Source organism: Zeus faber, assembly GCF_960531495.2.
Source record: "Zeus faber genome assembly, chromosome: 14".
NCBI classification, from domain to species: domain Eukaryota; kingdom Metazoa; phylum Chordata; class Actinopteri; order Zeiformes; family Zeidae; genus Zeus; species Zeus faber.
In genome coordinates, this window is record NC_137200.1 from 30,973,978 (window position 1) to 30,993,977 (window position 20,000).

At 45.7% G+C, this 20,000-nt stretch overlaps 2 protein-coding genes across 3 annotated transcripts in view; both read right to left on the reverse strand.

Moving 5' to 3' along the window:
- Nucleotides 1-1,499, reverse strand: part of LOC307240045 (macrophage colony-stimulating factor 1 receptor 2-like) — a 21,071-nt gene extending 19,572 nt beyond the window's left edge. The window contains exon 1 of the mRNA XM_080013620.1: nt 1,384-1,499. Coding sequence (XP_079869746.1) covers nt 1,384-1,432 — 49 coding nt within the window. The 5' untranslated portion in view covers nt 1,433-1,499. The remainder of the gene's footprint in view (nt 1-1,383) is intronic.
- Nucleotides 1,500-1,925: 426 nt separating this feature from the next.
- The window catches only part of LOC307240174 (platelet-derived growth factor receptor beta-like), a 33,805-nt gene continuing 15,730 nt past the window's right edge, over nt 1,926-20,000 (reverse strand). For both annotated transcript variants that reach the window (XM_080013852.1, XM_080013853.1), the window contains 15 exons: nt 19,681-19,789; nt 19,442-19,536; nt 19,047-19,173; nt 18,861-18,965; nt 18,317-18,427; nt 18,088-18,190; nt 15,391-15,524; nt 15,192-15,295; nt 14,644-14,790; nt 13,641-13,752; nt 13,270-13,369; nt 13,087-13,186; nt 12,762-12,876; nt 8,393-8,525; nt 1,926-2,594 (listed from right to left, as the gene is read on the reverse strand). In XM_080013852.1, the coding sequence (XP_079869978.1) occupies nt 2,510-2,594; nt 8,393-8,525; nt 12,762-12,876; nt 13,087-13,186; nt 13,270-13,369; nt 13,641-13,752; nt 14,644-14,790; nt 15,192-15,295; nt 15,391-15,524; nt 18,088-18,190; nt 18,317-18,427; nt 18,861-18,965; nt 19,047-19,173; nt 19,442-19,536; nt 19,681-19,789 (1,680 nt within the window). In that variant the 3' untranslated portion in view covers nt 1,926-2,509. The remainder of the gene's footprint in view (nt 2,595-8,392; nt 8,526-12,761; nt 12,877-13,086; nt 13,187-13,269; nt 13,370-13,640; nt 13,753-14,643; nt 14,791-15,191; nt 15,296-15,390; nt 15,525-18,087; nt 18,191-18,316; nt 18,428-18,860; nt 18,966-19,046; nt 19,174-19,441; nt 19,537-19,680; nt 19,790-20,000) is intronic.

A 20,000-nucleotide genomic window follows, 5' to 3' on the forward strand; every position in this document is an offset into this window, starting at 1 on the left:
AAGAGATTATTTGTCACATACATATACATACGTTCATACATATATGCAGTGAAATGTCATGACACCCGGTGATTACGCACAATAAGCTCTATAAATACTAAAAAATACCAAAATGTGCGTAATCGACACAAGGTGCTCGCGCAGGCAGCCGCAAGGGGAGGCGCCACAATCGCGATTCTGGGTCCTATAATTATATAATTGAATTAATTGACTGTGTTGTATTAAATATAGATTTAAATCCTCCTAAAAGTAATTTTAAATAGCCTTACATTATTTAATCTTACAACCAGACAGAGAATGCAGTGCAAGGAAAACATACTTGAAGAAAACACAATTCAAACTAAAAATATTAACATAGCTTTGTAAAAAAAAAAGTGCATTAGTTAAAATGTCCCGTTGTGTTCTGATTTGCCAGTTGCTGTATAGAATGCTGTTGTTTTGTAGTATGTTGCTGTTGTATAGTTTGTTTTGTTGTTATTGTATAGTGGGTGGTTTTTGTGAAGTATGTTGTTGTTATATAGCATGTTGTTGTATAGTATATTGTTGTATAGTATGTTTTGTTGTATAGTATGTTTTGTTGTATAGTATGTTGTTGTTGTGTAGTATCTCCTTCATTTTGTTTACATATCGTGGCGCGTCAGTCAAGCAGGACCAGCTGAATATTTGGGATCAAAGTTGTTTGGTTTTTCAGTAATATCTGCTCCATATGGGGATCGATTTGTATGAAATTTAACCAAGAACAAGATTTAAACCAGATCCTTGTGAAAAACAGGTTTTCACGACACCTTAACCGTGTCGCAGCTTGTGTCATTATTGTTCCAGGTACTTGAAGTCGGGTTGGACGTGTTTTGGCGTGAAACGCATTGAACCACATCTGTGATATGGATCATATTTGGTTGAATTTTGACAGATTTCGGCTCCGTATGTGGATTGATTTAAATGAAACGTCAACCACCAGATGTTTGTGACGTACCGGTTCAAACCAGACGTTCACTGTGTTCGTAGCTTCTGCCGTTGTTGTTCCAGATAGTTTCACATTTGAAAATTCAGAGAAGAACAATTGATAATTAATGAATAATAAAAATAATAATACATTTAAAGGTTTGGAGTCACACATTTGTATTATCATTATCATTATTAGCGCTAATCTGCTTCCTGACTTGAATCATCAGGTTTTTAAATCCTAAAAGTTTGAGATTTTTTAACTTTTACTGGATTTAAGTGAGATTGGAAATCCAAAATTCCATAAATCAGAGAAATAACCTATTATTTCTGATTTATATGTCTAAAATTGAAGTTCTAGTTACAATGTGCTTTTTGATGAATAATATTATATTGACAAATATGATTATATCAATAAAGATACCTAATTAACTTTCTCACCTTCAGATGAACAGAGGGCGATCAGCAGTAGAAACTGGAGTAAAACCATCTCTGCTTCTGTCTCATTTAAATCACTTCTCTGAGACTAAAAGCTCCGTCTCCGTCTCTCCCTTCACTCCTGCTCTTACTTCCTCTCACGGGTATGCTCAGTTCAACTGGTTTGACGTCAACATGTCTCTCAACAGACAGACAGACAGACAGACAGACAGACAGACAGGCGATCGACAGATAGAAAGAGAGAGTCATGTTTTAGGAGGAAAAACTGGTGGTGTAGAAGTACAGAGTAATGACGTAGAAGGACTGATGGCGTGGAAGGATGGAGTGATGGCGTGGAAGGAGTGGTGGTTTAGAAGGATGCACGCAGTGCTGGTGTAGAAGGATGGAGACCCCTCCACCCCTCCATCCTTCTACACCAGCACTGCGTTGGTGTAGAAGAAAGAGTGGTGTCCAGGTCAGGTGGTGGAGATGTGTGTAGTGAGTCTGCTGGCCTGCAGGGGGCAGACCTCTACTCACTGTAAAGAATCACCGCGGTGACGAGTAAATAAGAAAAAAAGATTTTTATTCAAATGTTTTTTTTTCCAACAAACTTTGATTAAAAAAAAATAAAGATTTCCAGCATCCACATAAACCCAGCGAGCATGCTAATAAGTATGACATATACTATTAGGTGCTATGATACTAATAAGTACTATGTATACTATTAAGTACTAGTATATGCAACATGTATACAAAGAAGTGCCTCAATGCAGCAGGTTTTCTTTCCTGCTTTAGACTGGAAATAACATCTGGGACAGTTCCTGTCTCCTCGTCTCCTAGGTTGTGTCCTAGCCTCTCTGCCACCCCCTAGACAGTCTCTTACATCCTATGTCTTGTGTCCCAGGTCTTATATGCTGCATCCTATGTCCTAAGTCCCACATCCTACGTCCTACGTCCTACGTCCTACGTCCTACGTCCTACATGCTACGTCCTGCATCCTATGTCCTAAGTCCCACATCCTACGTCCTACGTCCTACGTCCTACATGCTACGTCCTGCGTCCTAAGTCCTACGTCCTACGTCCGACGTCCTGCGTCTTAGTCCCGGGTCCTGGAAGCTGAACAGGATCGGTGTCAGCGTTGATCGGCTTCTCAGGCGGTGTCTACGGCTCCTCCGTGGCTTCCTGGATGTGATGTCACTTCCTGGGCGCTGATGTCACTTCCTGAGCGATGGACGCTGAAGAGGAAAACGCAGCAACCAATTAAAATCGGATCAAATGGATCAATGTGAGGTTCCTGACATGGAGGAGGTTCAGAAGCTCTGATGCAGTGTCTTCATTGAAAGCTGGAAACTTCAACAATATCATAAAAGTGCAGCAGCTGAAAACAGGAATGTCATGAAAACAGAAGCGGCCACGGAGGTGTTGCTGTGTTCCGCCAAATCCCAAGCAGCAGTTTGCGTCGTGTTGAAATCCACTGACTCACTCACTCTCCATTCCTCCTCCAAACAGGAAGTAGCCGAGCAGATGGAGAGAACAGGAAGTGGAGGGACGGGGGGGCGGGGGAGACTTGCTGCTTAAATAGAGCAGAGGAAGAGCTTCCTCGCTCTGTTAGTGCCTTGCTCTAGGGCAGCGTTTCCCAACCCACTCCTCAAGCACCGACTGTCCTGCAGGTTTGCCCCCAAACTGTCGTCTTGCAAACTCCATTCAGTTTGGAAGAAGAAGAATCTTTAATCAACACACACACACAGCTACAACACACACACACAGCTACAACACACACACACACACAGCTACAACACACACACACACAGCTACAACACACACACACAGCTACAACACACACACACAGCTACAACACACACACACAGCTACAACACACACACACAGCTACAACACACACACACAGCTACAACACACACACACACACAGCTACAACACACACACACAGCTACAACACACACACACAGCTACAACACACACACACAGCTACAACACACACACACAGCTACAACACACACACACAGCTACAACACACACACACAGCTACAACACACACACACACACAGCTACAACACACACACACAGCTACAACACACACACACACACAGCTACAACACACACACACAGCTACAACACACACACACAGCTACAACACACACACACACACAGCTACAACACACACACACAGCTACAACACACACACACAGCTACAACACACACACACACACACACACACAGCTACAACACACACACACAGCTACAACACACACACACAGCTACAACACACACACACACACACAGCTACAACACACACACACACACAGCTACAACACACACACGCAGCTACAACACACACACACACACACAGCTACAACACACACACGCAGCTACAACACACACACACACACACAGCTACAACACACACACACAGCTACAACACACACACACAGCTACAACACACACACACACACACACAGCTACAACACACACACACAGCTACAACACACACACACAGCTACAACACACACACACACACACACACAGCTACAACACACACACGCAGCTACAACACACACACGCAGCTACAACACACACACACACACACACACAGCTACAACACACACACACAGCTACAACACACACACACACAGCTACAACACACACACACACACAGCTACAACACACACACGCAGCTACAACACACACACACACACACACACACAGCTACAACACACACACACACACACACACACACAGCTACAACACACACACACAGCTACAACACACACAGCTACAACACACACAGCTACAACACACACACACACACACACACACAGCTACAACACACACACACAGCTACAACACACACACGCAGCTACAACACACACACGCACAGCTACAACACACACACACAGCTACAACACACACACACACAGCTACAACACACACACACAGCTACAACACACACACACAGCTACAACACACACACACAGCTACAACACACACACACACACGCAGCTACAACACACACACACACACACACACACACACACACACACACACAGCTACAACACACACACGCAGCTACAACACACACACACACACACAGCTACAACACACACACACAGCTACAACACACACACACAGCTACAACACACACACACGCACACAGCTACAACACACACACACACAGCTACAACACACACACACACAGCTACAACACACACACACAGCTACAACACACACACACGCACAGCTACAACACACACACACGCACAGCTACAACACACACACACAGCTACAACACACACACACAGCTACAACACACACACACGCACACAGCTACAACACACACACACACACAGCTACAACACACACACACAGCTACAACACACACACACAGCTACAACACACACACACAGCTACAACACACGCACACAGCTACAACACACACACACGCACACAGCTACAACACACACACACACACAGCTACAACACACACACACAGCTACAACACACACACACAGCTACAACACACGCACACAGCTACAACACACACACACAGCTACAACACACACACACAGCTACAACACACACACACAGCTACAACACACGCACACAGCTACAACACACACACACAGCTACAACACACACACACAGCTACAACACACGCACACAGCTACAACACACACACGCAGCTACAACACACACACACAGCTACAACACACACAGACACACACAGCTACAACACACACACACACACAGCTACAACACACACACACACACAGCTACAACACACACACACAGCTACAACACACGCACACAGCTACAACACACACACGCAGCTACAACATACACACACACACACACACACACACACACACACACAGCTACAACACACGCACACAGCTACAACACACGCACACAGCTACAACACACACACGCAGCTACAACACACACACACACACACACACACACACAGCTACAACACACACACGCAGCTACAACACACACACACACACACACACACACACAGCTACAACACACGCACACAGCTACAACACACACACACAGCTACAACACACGCACACAGCTACAACACACACACGCAGCTACAACACACACACGCAGCTACAACACACACACACAGCTACAACACACACAGACACACACAGCTACAACACACACACACACACAGCTACAACACACACACACAGCTACAACACACGCACACAGCTACAACACACGCACACAGCTACAACACACACACACAGCTACAACACACACACGCAGCTACAACATACACACACACACACACACACACACACACACACACAGCTACAACACACGCACACAGCTACAACACACGCACACAGCTACAACACACACACGCAGCTACAACACACACACACACACACACACACACACAGCTACAACACACACACACAGCTACAACACACACACACAGCTACAACACACGCACACAGCTACAACACACACACACGCACACAGCTACAACACACACACACACACAGCTACAACACACACACACAGCTACAACACACACACACAGCTACAACACACGCACACAGCTACAACACACACACACAGCTACAACACACACACACAGCTACAACACACACACGCAGCTACAACACACACACACAGCTACAACACACACAGACACACACAGCTACAACACACACACACACACAGCTACAACACACACACACAGCTACAACACACACACAGCTACAACACACGCACACAGCTACAACACACACACGCAGCTACAACATACACACACACACACACACACACACACACACACACAGCTACAACACACGCACACAGCTACAACACACGCACACAGCTACAACACACGCACACAGCTACAACACACACACGCAGCTACAACACACACACACACACACACACACACAGCTACAACACACACACACAGCTACAACACACACAGACACACACAGCTACAACACACACACACAGCTACAACACACACAGACACACACAGCTACAACACACACACGCAGCTACAACACACACACACACAGCTACAACACACACACACAGCTACAACACACACAGACACACACAGCTACAACACACGCACGCAGCTACAACACACACACGCAGCTACAACACACACACACACAGCTACAACACACACACACACAGCTACAACACACACACACACACACAGCTACAACACACACAGACACACACAGAGCTACAACACACGCACGCAGCTACAACACACACACACAGCTACAACACACACACACACACACACACACAGCTACAACACACACACACAGCTACAACACACACACACACACACGCAGCTACAACACACGCACACGCACACAGCTACAACACACACACACACACAGCTACAACACACACACACACAGCTACAACACACACACACACAGCTACAACACACACACACACACACACACACACACAGCTACAACACACGCACACAGCTACAACACACGCACACAGCTACAACACACACACGCAGCTACAACACACACACACAGCTACAACACACACACACGCACACACACACACACACAACTACAACACACACACGCAGCTACAACACACACACACACACACACACACACACAACTACAACACACACACACAGCTACAACACACACACGCAGCTACAACACACACACACAGCTACAACACACACACACGCACACACACACACACACACAACTACAACACACACACACAGCTACAACACACACACACGCAGCTACAACACACACACGCAGCTACAACACACACACGCAGCTACAACACACACACACACACGCAGCTACAACACACACACGCAGCTACAACACACACACACAGCTACAACACACACACGCAGCTACAACACACACACGCAGCTACAACACACGCACACGCACACACACACAGCTTCAACACACACACGCAGCTACAACACACACACACACACACACAGCTACAACACACACACGCAGCTACAACACACACACACAGCTACAACACACACACACACACACACAGCTACAACACACACACGCAGCTACAACACACACACACACACGCAGCTACAACACACACACGCAGCTACAACACACACACACAGCTACAACACACACACGCAGCTACAACACACGCACACACACACACACAGCTACAACACACACACGCAGCTACAACACACGCACACACACATACACACACACACACACAACTACAACACACGCACACGCACACACACGCAGCTACAACACACGCACACACACACACACACACACACACAACTACAACACACGCACACACACGCAGCTACAACACACGCACACACACACACACGCAACTACAACACACACACACACACACAGCTACAACACACACACGCAGCTACAACACACGCACACACACGCAGCTACAACACATGCACACACACACACACACACACAACTACAACACGCACACGCACGCAGCTACAACACACGCACACGCACACACACACACACACACACACAACTACACACACACACACACACACACTTGGGTGGTGCTGGTGAAATGGTTTCTCTGCATTCAACCGTCCTGGCGTGTCCTTCCTCCAGGGGGCAGCCAGGAGCAGTGGGCAGCGTTCAACCACGCCCGGGAACCTGGTTCCATACGTCAATCGCTGGTCGGACCACGATGTGGGCATGCTTTCGAGTGGGGGTCCTTACTGATGTTAGATGGAGGAAACCCCGTGTGAGCACAGGGAGAACATGCAAACTCCACACATAAAGGAGCTTCATTGGGAGATAACCCACCGGGGCACGGTGCCAACAGCGCCCCAGGTGGGAATCGAACCCAGGACCTTGCTGTGAGGCAGCAATTTAGGGGCACTCACATTCTCATGACCCTGATTTGAATTGGAATGAGAGTATTCATGACATGTGGGACAGGGGGTGAGGAGGGGTGAACACTGCTCCAGGGTCCAGAAACCCCAACCCTGCACTACCTTTCCATCTGCTGACTGCTGGTGTCCAGGACCTGACCGCTGGTCTCCATGGTGATGTCTTCAGACTGGGCTGGGTCGCCCTCTTGTTGCTCTGCCTCAGCCTGGTGAACTGTGACCTGAGGGTGGTGGTCCCCTGCCGCACACACACACACACACACACACACACAGTTAAATCAGATTGTGTATTAATCGAATCAGAATACTTTTAAATTACTTGCGGATTATCTGTCAGATTTCTTAAAATTAATATGATGTGTATGATTTTATTCTTTACAACAGCACAAATACTAATAATAACATATAATAACAATACGATGACCAGGGGGGTATTTCCTAAATCATGCAAGGATTAGGTGGCGCTATGAGCTCAGAGGGTTCTCTAGACGCGGCTTGGAGCAACAGCAGTGACTCAGTGGAGTCGTACGTGCCATGTCTCAATATTTAAACGATCAACCAATCAGTGGAACGCAGTTCAATAGAGGATCAATACAGGACACGATACAATACAATATTTAAACGGATGATTCCTAAAATGGGGGATGCTGAATATATGAATAAAGACAGAAGTGATCCTGGGAATCGATTACTAAACACATAAACACATCATTTATAATGTCGCAATAGACGCCTTTCCACTTAAACTGATCTAAAGGAAATGATCTGCATGTTCCATTTGTACTGAATACAAATAAAAAAGGAAACTGATACAAAGCCTACACCAACTTGCAAATTCAAACTTCAGTTTTTTAAATCTGAAAGATATTCTTGCAAAAAATTGGATTGCGTGTACTTATTGTGCACAAATTGTGTCGCACTTTGGTCCAGGAATATAATAAATACATCTGCAACACGGTAAAAAGCATAATCAAATGCATTCGCTGCCACATGAGGCCACAAGTTACTTATATAGTTTAATTTGATAAGGTGACAATATACCTTTCATAAAGGGAACCTAAATGAGTCTATGCAGCTTTTTCATCAGTCGGCCAGTCAATTATCAAAATATTGTATGTGTATATATATATATATATATATAATATTTCTTATGTATATAAGAAATATATATTATACTACATAATCAATATATACCATTTATATACACACATACACACAGTATGTATACACAGAATATTGTATATCAGTTCACTGCGTTACTGCATTCAATGAGGAATATAGAAATAAACACATACTGTATATTCAGATGTTAATTAAAACATATACATTTAATATGTTTCCACTCTGTGACATCATAACAATGCGGAACTGAAGTCAAGCATCGTTTAGTCTCTGCCGCTGAACACTGACACCCTTAGTCACGAGTCCTCAAACTAACCTACCTTGCCTCGTCCTCCTGACCAGGCAAGCGCCAAGTCCTCTGTTGCCGTGGTAACCTAGCCAGCATCTTTCTCGCAGGATCTTAGGAACATGCTTCACCCGAGTTCCGTGAGTGATGTAGGGGTTTGACTCTTTGAGACTTGATTCTTGGCAAATCAGTCAGTAAAAAGTGCGGTTTGATTTGGTTCAGTTGGTTTCATGCAGGGTGAGCCAAGCTGGACTCCAGTGAACAGTGAACGAGAGGCAGAAGAGTCGGCTGCTCTGAGCTGTGAATGCTCTTCTCAGGAGAATTATTTCATGATGTCAAAATGGTTCATTTTGGTGGAGTGCAGTGCTCGAGTGAATCCAGACTCCTGAACCTTTTAAAAGCTCGCCAGTGTAAAGTACTATCATTAATATTGAATTTTATTGTCATACAATTGGTCTATCGTCATATCCAGTACTTGATATCATCTATATTCATAAAATATTGTATACTTTCAGTCAACATGCAGGTATGGAAGCAATATTTCTATAAAAATACAATTTATTTTTATTGATACAGTTTGTTTTCTAATCCTTTGAATTGTCTTGCATTTATGCCAAGAACCACTATGGATGACTTTTAACTAATTATAATGGACTTGTTATCACATGTGCGATGTAATCACAATGTGAAGAAACAACATTTATATTTGGACGTTCCATGTTAACTTTGGGACATATAAAATGGACGGTTTCGGGACAGTGATGAAAAAGCTTAGTCAGAAGCACTGATCTCCATTTTTTCACTGACAACTAAAATATTGGGGAGCAATATTCAAAAACAGCAGCAGACATTAAATAAAAACATTGACATTCTGGCACCTGCAAAGAAACGTCAGACGGAGACGGATCGTGAGAAACGTAATTAACGTGGTAACTATGGTTTTATGAATATCTGGATAATCACCGGTATGGATATTATCCCTCACGCTCAGTGTAGGTCCAGAGTTAATAACAACAAAGTCACATGTGATGTGGGGAGGCGTGCCCCGCAGCAGATAACAGTGTGCTTGCCAGCCCACTATCAATCTTGCAGAATCTTCTCTCTTATTCGGAGTGACTACAATTACTGACGGTCACCCAGATCTTCATAGAACTAACTAACTAACTAGGTTCTTTTCCATATCTTCCCGACATTCCACAGTATGTATGATTAATACCAGAAAGGTCACCAGGAATACACGCTTACCTAACAACCAGGTGTCATGGCTACCAGGAGGTGGTTGATCCCAGTGTTCAAAATGTTGCCTGACGCAACATTAATTCCCTTAAACCTGGAAAAGGTACAGAGCAGCGACCAGGAGCTGCTGCACGGATCTCAGACAAAGGGACACCCTCAAGTGCCACCCAGGATGTGGCTCCATTTCTTGTGGAGCCACATCCCTTTGTATCCGTGTTATATCCACTGTATGCCTGGGAGATGGCGTCAACGACACACAAACACAAATAGTTGTTCAAGAACTGCAGCCTTTCCAACATGGAATGAAAGCTGTGAATCCACTGGCAAGGCTGCGTTTTGGCATAATGTGTGAACATGAGCTGGTGTGGATGTTGCCTATAAATCTCCCCACGCTCAACCAAGTATCATTACACCCATACGCCACTACGGCTGTGAATGGAAGTGTGTGGGAATGGAAGCACTAACATTGCCGGGAAAAGCACGTAAAGTAGGGGTGGAGCCGTATCCAAATATCGGCAAAGCACAAAGAGTGGGTTTTTATGAATATTTATTTCATAAAGATATTTTCACAATTATTTGTTTTTGGGAGAAAAAAATATTCCAAAAAGAAAAAAGCGAGTCCAATCAGAACCGTGGCGCTCGGCCGCAAAGACGAGAAACTGAAACACATCCAGTCTCTACGGAGACATGTTTTTGTTTCCTAAAAATGCCACTCAGACCCTAGACGTGAACAAGCACATTGCGCGCCTGCCAGTGGAACCCGAAAGCGGAGTCGGAGAGGGACCGAGCGGACATGGAGAGGTAGAACGGGTGCAGTAGCAGAGGGTGGAGGACAGGTTGAAAACCATCCTGATTTACTGATTTAATAACATTGGGTTATTGCATCAGGGAGTTGTGTCCCCGCGGAGGGAAGCTAGTCCGTCAAGGAGGGGCAGGAGGTGGAAATCAAAGCCAGCCAGGAAAAAAGAAAAAAGGGATTCTGATTGTACGTCCGTTGTCCAGAGATTGTCCAAATGATCGCATCTACACTGGACATGACGTACTAACCCTGACCTATAACATACCTGTACTGTATTCATAACGGTCATCTCATGTGGGAACAGACGTCATACGGAACTTTTCCCTAAATTAGGCCAATATGTGAATGACTACCTACTGTCTTTGCCAGATATTTTATATCCAGCAATGTTATGGATTCCATGTGGGAAAGGAGTTTAAAAGCCTCTGTCGGGCGAGTTATGCCCAAGCAACGAGGACACAAAACGTGTCCGTCTCCCACCAGCCGTCCCGCGCCGCACAAGGTGCAGTAGTGAGAATCCAGCATCATGCTGCCAGTTCCAACAACGCCCAGCAGCCACTCGGCTGCCGGCGCAGGTGCAGTAGCAGTACAAGAGGTTGAAGCTGGCCGAGCCTGTCGTGTCAGACCCGTAGGTAGCCGTTACCCTCAGGACCTATGAACCGAATGACAGATTCAGCGGAGGAAACGTTAGTGAGAGGAGGAAAAAGACTGAAAGAGAGAGACGGGTGGTGCAGTGACATACTGAGGGGCACTCCTCCCCACATCATACGTGACTTTCTTGTCAATAATTCTTGACCCGCATGGAGCACAAGAGATGATATCTATACTGTTTACTGTACTGACAGTCAGGAAGATATGAAATAGAAGCATAGTCAGCGCTGCCGTGTGTAAAGGGCGAGTACCAAACAACACCTCCTGCTTCTCTCCTACGAAGCGGAGCAGAGCAGAGCAGAGATGTGCTGTCCTGAACATGACGTAGGATCCTTGTTTCACTGCATGTGATCCAGGGTGTGGGTGAGTGTTGGAGTTACCTGACATGTCGCTAGGCGGTCCATCCGTCCTGATGCTCTGACCCGCTTTCTGTCTGGATCGTACCACCACAGCGTCCCCCCGCTCCTGGAACCTCCTGCTGGCCTGGGTGTAAGACTGACCAAGCCCAGTCAAACCAGTTAAACCCAATTACATCAGTTACACCAATTATACCAGTTAAACCCAGTTACACTAGTTAACCCCAGTTAAACCAAGTTACATAAGTTACACCTGATGAACCAGTTAAACTGGTACTGGGAATACTGTACTGGTGGTACTGGGACACTGTACTGGTTATACTGGGAGCTGTTAAGATTTGGTAGAAACCTCGCTGTATGCGTCACTGTTGCCCATAGCAACGGTCAGAGAGGAGAAGGAAGGTCGGAGCTCCGCCTTCACATTCCAACAGCCAATCATCAGCTGGTAGCTACACACACACACAAATAGAATGGAATGAGAATGAGAAGTGCATGGTGGGAAACGGAGCGTTGACAAAGTGAGGGGTCGTACACTTCCTGTGTGGCGAGCTGAGGGCGGGACATTCGGTGCCCTGACTTGAGAGCGGAGAAGAAGCGATAGTTCAATGGAATGTCAGGGTACGGGGTCTCCCCTGGATGAGAGGAATTAGAGATTAGATTAAAGAGATTCAATCGAGATGAAGAGATATGGTGATGAGATCAGAGAGAGGAAATGATGACATGAGGGGTGAGGTGATGAGATTAGAGAGCGATGAAGTGATGAAATTCGAGAGATTATGAAACGAGTTTAGAGATGAAAACATGAAATTAGAGAGCGATGAAATGATAAGATTAGAGAGATGAACTGACTAAGTAATGTCAAACTGTAGTAGTACTGTAGTATTATTGTAGTAGTACTAGTACCCAGAGAGAAGATCTCCCAAAGTAACACTCCGTAGGACCAGACGTCGCTCTGCGTTGTGTAGACACAGTGGAAAATACTTTCTGGAGACATCCACTTCACCGGCAGGAAGCTCTATTGATCAGAGTGAGTTATCGGGTATTGATCAGACAGGAGGCTCTCTTTAGCATTTACACAATACATCACCCTCCCTCTCCCTCCCCTCCAACATAAATAAATTAAAATGGAAAAGTAAGAAATGTCTACATTTCTCAGAAAGTGTAGGGTTAGAGATGAACAGAAGGACGTCATCAGCCTAGAGACTAGAGTGACACCGTCATACTCATCCGCTCCAGAGGTTCAGGTTTGAGTGTTGTTAGGCCCACGGCCTCCCAGCGCCACTAGAGGCCGCCCTTGCCCCATCTGCAGCTCCCTACTCAAGCCCAATTGCACACACCTGGGATCAATTACCTGCACAGTATTTAGCCCCAGCTTCCCAGTCATTCCTTGCCAGACCGTCAACTAGCTTTCCCCGACTTGTATCGCTATTGGCTCCCTTCCAAGTTCTTATTCCTAGTTCATGTCTTGTTGTCTTGTCTTGGCCTTACCCGCTTGTCTCCTCTCGTCGACCCAGTCCGTCTCTCCAAGTCCAGCCGGCCCGGTTTACCTGCCTGTCTCCGCTCGCCGACCAAGGCTCTCCGTCCATCTCCATCCAGCCTGGTTCCCCGTCTCTCCACCCGGATCCTGGACCCCATCCCTGCCCTGCCCTGCTCCATCCCCACCCGACCGGGTCCCCCCCGGCCAGCTCCACCGCCCCGGCTAATAAACATCCCTTGCCTGCCTCCCGTCTCCCTGTGTCGTGCGTTTGGGTCCCTCCTAGTTCTGGTCGCGACAAGTGCGAACATGAGGGAAGTTCCTCTGCCCTACACCAAACCCAAAACTACACCAGGCTCAATAATCCTCCCCCAGGAAGTGATCAGAAATTGATCAGACAGGAGGTGATCGGTTGGTATTTATCAGACTCACGTTGCCCCTGGCGATGTAGTTGCTATCCTTGCTCAGGTCTCTGGACAGACTCAGGTCCCCGACCTTCAGCAACATCCTGTCAGCTGACCCAGCTCCTGGCCAATCACAGACCAGGACATTCCTGGCTGCCAGGTCCCGATGCACGCACTGCACACACACACACACACACACACACACACACACACTCTTTTACTTTTAAGAGGAGAGTAGGAAAGGAAGATGCTCTCCGCCTTCTTGGAGGAGAGGAATGAAGAGCAGGAGAGAAGAGGAAGAGGAGGGTGCTCCCTACACTCATGGAGGAGAAGAAGAGATGAGAGGAGGAGAGGATAGAAGGAGAGGAGGAGGACAGGAGGATGCTGTCTACCTTATTGGAAGTGAGGAGAGAAGGAGAGGGGAGAATGAGGGGAGGAGGGGAGGACGCTCTCTACATTCATACAGAGAAAAAGGAAGGAGAGGAGAGAAGCAAAGGAGAGGAGGACGCGCTCTACATTCTTGGAGGGGTTGAGAGGAGGAGGAAAGGAGAAGGAGGGCGGGAGGATGCTCTCTACCTTTTTGGAGGAGAGGTACTTCATGCCTTGCGCCACCTGGTGGCTGAAACTGATCAGATCCAGCAGACTGAGAGAGGGAAGGACAGAATCCTGCTGCAGTGAACCTGAGAGAGAGAGAGAGAGAGAGAGAGAGAGGGTTAAAGATGTTCTGAAATTATCAAAATGGTTTAGACAGACGGACAGACAGACAGATAGATACCGGATGGAGGGATGGGGGTCTCGTACAGCGCTGGCTGGATTTCAGAGCAGCTGATTGGTTCTCTCAGTGTCTCCATGGCAAAGTACTGCCCTGCCTCCTGACTCATGTCCATGTACCCTCCATCACTGTCACCGCTGGGCGATAAAGGAGAGAGAGAGAGTTTGAAAAGCCCTTTATTGAGCTCATTGCATTCCAATGGTAGAAAACATACAAAAACAGTTCTCTCACAACAATAAAAGAATCATCATCAACACATTCAACAAACTACATCTACATCCAAACTGAGGAGGTCATTGGAGCAGCACTGTTGTAGAAAATAATTTGTCAATCATCAGTTTATAAAATGAAGCCACACTCTGGCTCTCACTAGTGCAAGTATCTGTCTGTTATGCTCACCGCTCACTGAAGTCAAAGTCCACAAGGTTTATTTAAAAAAACAGGCAGGGTCAAAACCATGACATCAGTCAGAGAAGGCAAACTTATCCGGCAGGGAACAGGCAGATACTCAGAGTCCAGGAAATCAGGCAGAAGTTTGGACAGAAGGAACAGGAAAGCTCAGCGTCATGCAAGAGACACAGGGAAGTGGACTGGTATTTATACTGAGGGACGAATGAGGGAACGAGCTGCAAGGAAACCAGGTGAAGGGAAGGAAGTGGCAGCAAAGCAAAAGGGAGTGGGCGGATCTGAAATGACAGAGGTTAGTGACATGGAATGAGGAAATGACCAGATGAAAATAAAACATGAAAACAAATATAAATACTTCTAGGAAATACTTCTAGGATTCATGACACTGTACTTGCTTCAGTATATCCGTTTTGGAGACTTTCGACTTTTTACTCCACTTCTACTCTACTACATTTCCAACAGCCACATTTCTTTAAGTAAGAAAGTAAATCTTTATTTAAAAAGCACTTTTTAAGACATATGGTTACAAAATGCTTGACAAGCAGTCAGGTAAAATAAAAGAAACACAACAGAAGACAATTTAAACCAGACAGAGTGGGCATAAAAAATAAAATAAAGACAAATACAATAAAATAAAAAAGAAATAGTAAGCATACAAATTCAAACAATAAAAAAACTCTTGATTTATATTTGTATGTATTTTTAAATGACAAAGACAGTATGTCTTAAAAAGGGCTTTTTAGATAAAGATTGACTTACTTACTGGGGTGTGGGGGTGGTGTGATTTAGGCAGCCATACCTGTCTTGGGTCTAGTTAATTGGGCCTGGGATCAGGGGTGACTGCACCTGTTGCTCAGCAGAGCAATCGATGTGCACGGGTTAAATCACCCATCCCCACACACATGGGAAGCTCTGGTTTTTGACACCATTCCATCTGCTCCCAGCGTTAACATCCTGCCAATGAACCGGTTTGTCCTTCAAATCATTGCCTGTGTTTCCGTGTTGGGGAGCCCTGGAAAAGCCACTCGGTTGGCGTGTGGCAGGAGAACTGCTACACTGCCCATGGAGACAACCTGGTTCTCCAGAACACCATGGTCGACCGGCTTCCTTCCCCCAGAGCGACGATGCGGATTTTATTAAATCGCAGGGCACTTTTTCTTTAAATCATTAGAATGCACAAGTTGAGATCTGGATCTGATCCTGCCCCTCCCAGACAGTCTCCCCTCTCCGCTGACTGAGAGGGGACAGAGCCCCTGTCCTCGGATGCAATAACCCCAACCCCAAGATATTAAATCAGTGTGATCATTTTTAACCTGTCCTACGCTCTCTGCCTCCGGAGAAGGAACTTTCTCCACCTGTGCGCTTGCTCCCTCCCCGGCTCCATGCTGTGATGCAGCTTGTGGGCAAGCGAAACACTTGTGCCAATGTCCCCGCACCGCACCCCTCACTCTAAAAGACATGTCTATGGTCTGAGTGGCATCTTTGAAAAAAAGTGAAATTATAAAATTTACGAATATAAGACCTGTCTCCATAGAGACACTGGACATGTTTCAGTTTGTCTCCACATTTGATTACGCACATTTGAGAATTTTCCGTATTTTTCGAGCTTATAGAGCTTATTGTGCGTAATCACCGGGTGTCATGACACTTCACTGCATATATGTACGACCGTATGTGTGTGTATGTGACAAATAATCTCTTGAACTTGAACTTGAACTTGATCTCACTATATTTCCAAATGTTTTGCTTCCAGAAAACAACTAATGAATAAAATAAATGTATTTCGTACATTCGTTGTTTTCTGGAAATAAAGCACAAATACTACAAATATATTTGTGCTTTATTTAGATTCGGCTCCACCCATATTTTATGGAAATCTGATGCTTCCATTCCCACACTTCCATTCACAGCTGTACCCGCATTTTCCTGTAAATTCTAGTAGTTTGAGACTGGGGAAATGTACAGAAGGACTTTTACAGAACATTGCCTGTAAATTTACGGCAAGTGGGGAAGGGGCGAGAGAGAGAGAGAGAGAGAGAGAGACAGAGACAGAGACAGAGAGAGAGAGAGAGACAGAGAGAGAAAGAGAGAGAGAGAGAGAGAGAGAGAGAGAGAGAGAGAGAGAGAGACAGAGACAGAGACAGAGACAGAGACAGAGAGAGAGAGAGAGACAGAGAGAGACAGAGAGAGACAGAGAGAGAGAGAGAGAGAGAGAGAGAGAGAGAGAGAGAGAGAGAGCACTGTTTACACTTTGTACAGACGTGTGTGTGTGTGTGTGTGTGTGTGTGTCACCTCTTGTCGTGCATTGCTTCAGTCTTCACTAAGTGTCTGTTGCGCTTCAGAAAGCCACACAGGTCACCATGATGACAGAACTCTTTGATGAGCAAGACAGGACCTGCAGAGAGGCAGACAGACAGAAACACAGACAGACAGTTTGCTGAGCATGCTAAATGCTCTCATGCTCTCATGCACTGTTACCTAGCTCCGTGCACGCTCTCGTGCACGCTCCCAGCAGTGTTACCTGGCTCCGTGCACGCTCCCAGCAGGTTGACTACGTTGAGATGAGGCTCGAATGTGCACAGAATCTTCAGCTCCGAAATCAGAGTCTGTTCATCTCTCCGAGTGCTGCCCTCTGCTGGAGCATACGTGACAATACTAGACACAAATACTATCATCCATAGCATATACAAATACCGTGGCATATACTGTGAGAAATCCAGAAGGGAAAATAACATTTCGAATTCATCTGTTTCAGGAAATACAGTAGAAAGTAAAGAACACTCGTCGGAATGCACATAAAAACACACTCAACTCTACGATCAGTCTTGAGTATGGAATGTGCTTTTTGGGGGATTTTTTAGCTGTCGGATATATTTTTTCTTTATATATTTTTAGTCGTAATAGTTTTCAGTCAAAATATAAGATTTCACTTATATGTTGTTTCAGATCATTAAATGCACATTCCTATTGTGCAAGCAGTCAAAATGGACAAATGATAACATACCAAAATATAATATCTATTTTAACTATAACTGTAAGACAGGCACACAGACAGATTGCTGCACCTTTGAGCATCTTCACCATGACCTTGGTGCTGGAATGAAGGTCGATCAGACCAAAGACTGAAGCTTCTACAACCCGACCAAACTGCCCAGAGCCGATCGCAGAGCCTGGGGGGGTAAAGGTAACGATATGGGTTTAAGAATAAAGATAAGACTTTTAGGGTTTAAGGGTAAAGATAAGAGTTTTACCCAACACCACGTTGTCCCGGGGAACCTCCCAGGACGAGCTGTAATGAAGCTCTGAAGGATCAACAAAGCTGCACTGGTCCGGTCCAACCGAGTCCATCAGCCTCCAGCCGAGCTTGTAACGCGGCCTCTACACAGGGAAAAGAAAGTAGGAAGTAGACAGGAAGAAGATCAGGGAGGAGACAGGAAGGAACCAGGAAGGAGACACAAAGGAAGAAGGAAGTAGACAGGGAGGAACCAGGAAGGAGACACAAAGGAAGAAGGAAGTAGAGAGGAAGTAGACAGGAAGGAACCAGGAAACAGCGGTGAGAACCTACAACTAACAGAAGCAGTACATCTACGAATATGACTACTACTAGTAATAATATGAATTATATACAGTTGTAATATTTCCTGACCTTCTTCCAGAGGAGGATGAGTATGATGAGGAAGATCACAGCGATGAGAACCAAACTCACAACGACGGATAAAAGAATGACCTGCGAAAATAGAGCTGGAGAAAGGGAGAGGGATCGGAAGAGAGAGGGAAGCAGGTGAGGCAGTCAGGAGGATCAGATCAGACAGGATCAGATAAGCTGAGGTAAGGTGAGATAAGATAATATTTTAGACGATATTAACGTCATAGGTCTTTTCCTACAGGTGTGGAGCAACCTCAGGTCCCAGGCTCGTTTTCCTGCCGGATTCTGGACTTCGCAGCGGACTGAGGAGATGGAGTCTAGGTCCTGGAGGAGCAGCAGACTGTGGACCTGGAGGAGAACCAAAGCTCAGAATTACGAGGTTCTAAACATGGAGAACCTTTTTCTACAACGTAGACGTCTAGCTAGTTGCTCAACTGCTCACCAGCACTAAGGCACCAAGGTTCCTCACAGAGAGAAAAATGCACATGACTATTTGAATGATGTGCTACATGTTTTATATAGGACAATAGCCTTTTGTATGTTACGTAGCTTTTAAAAC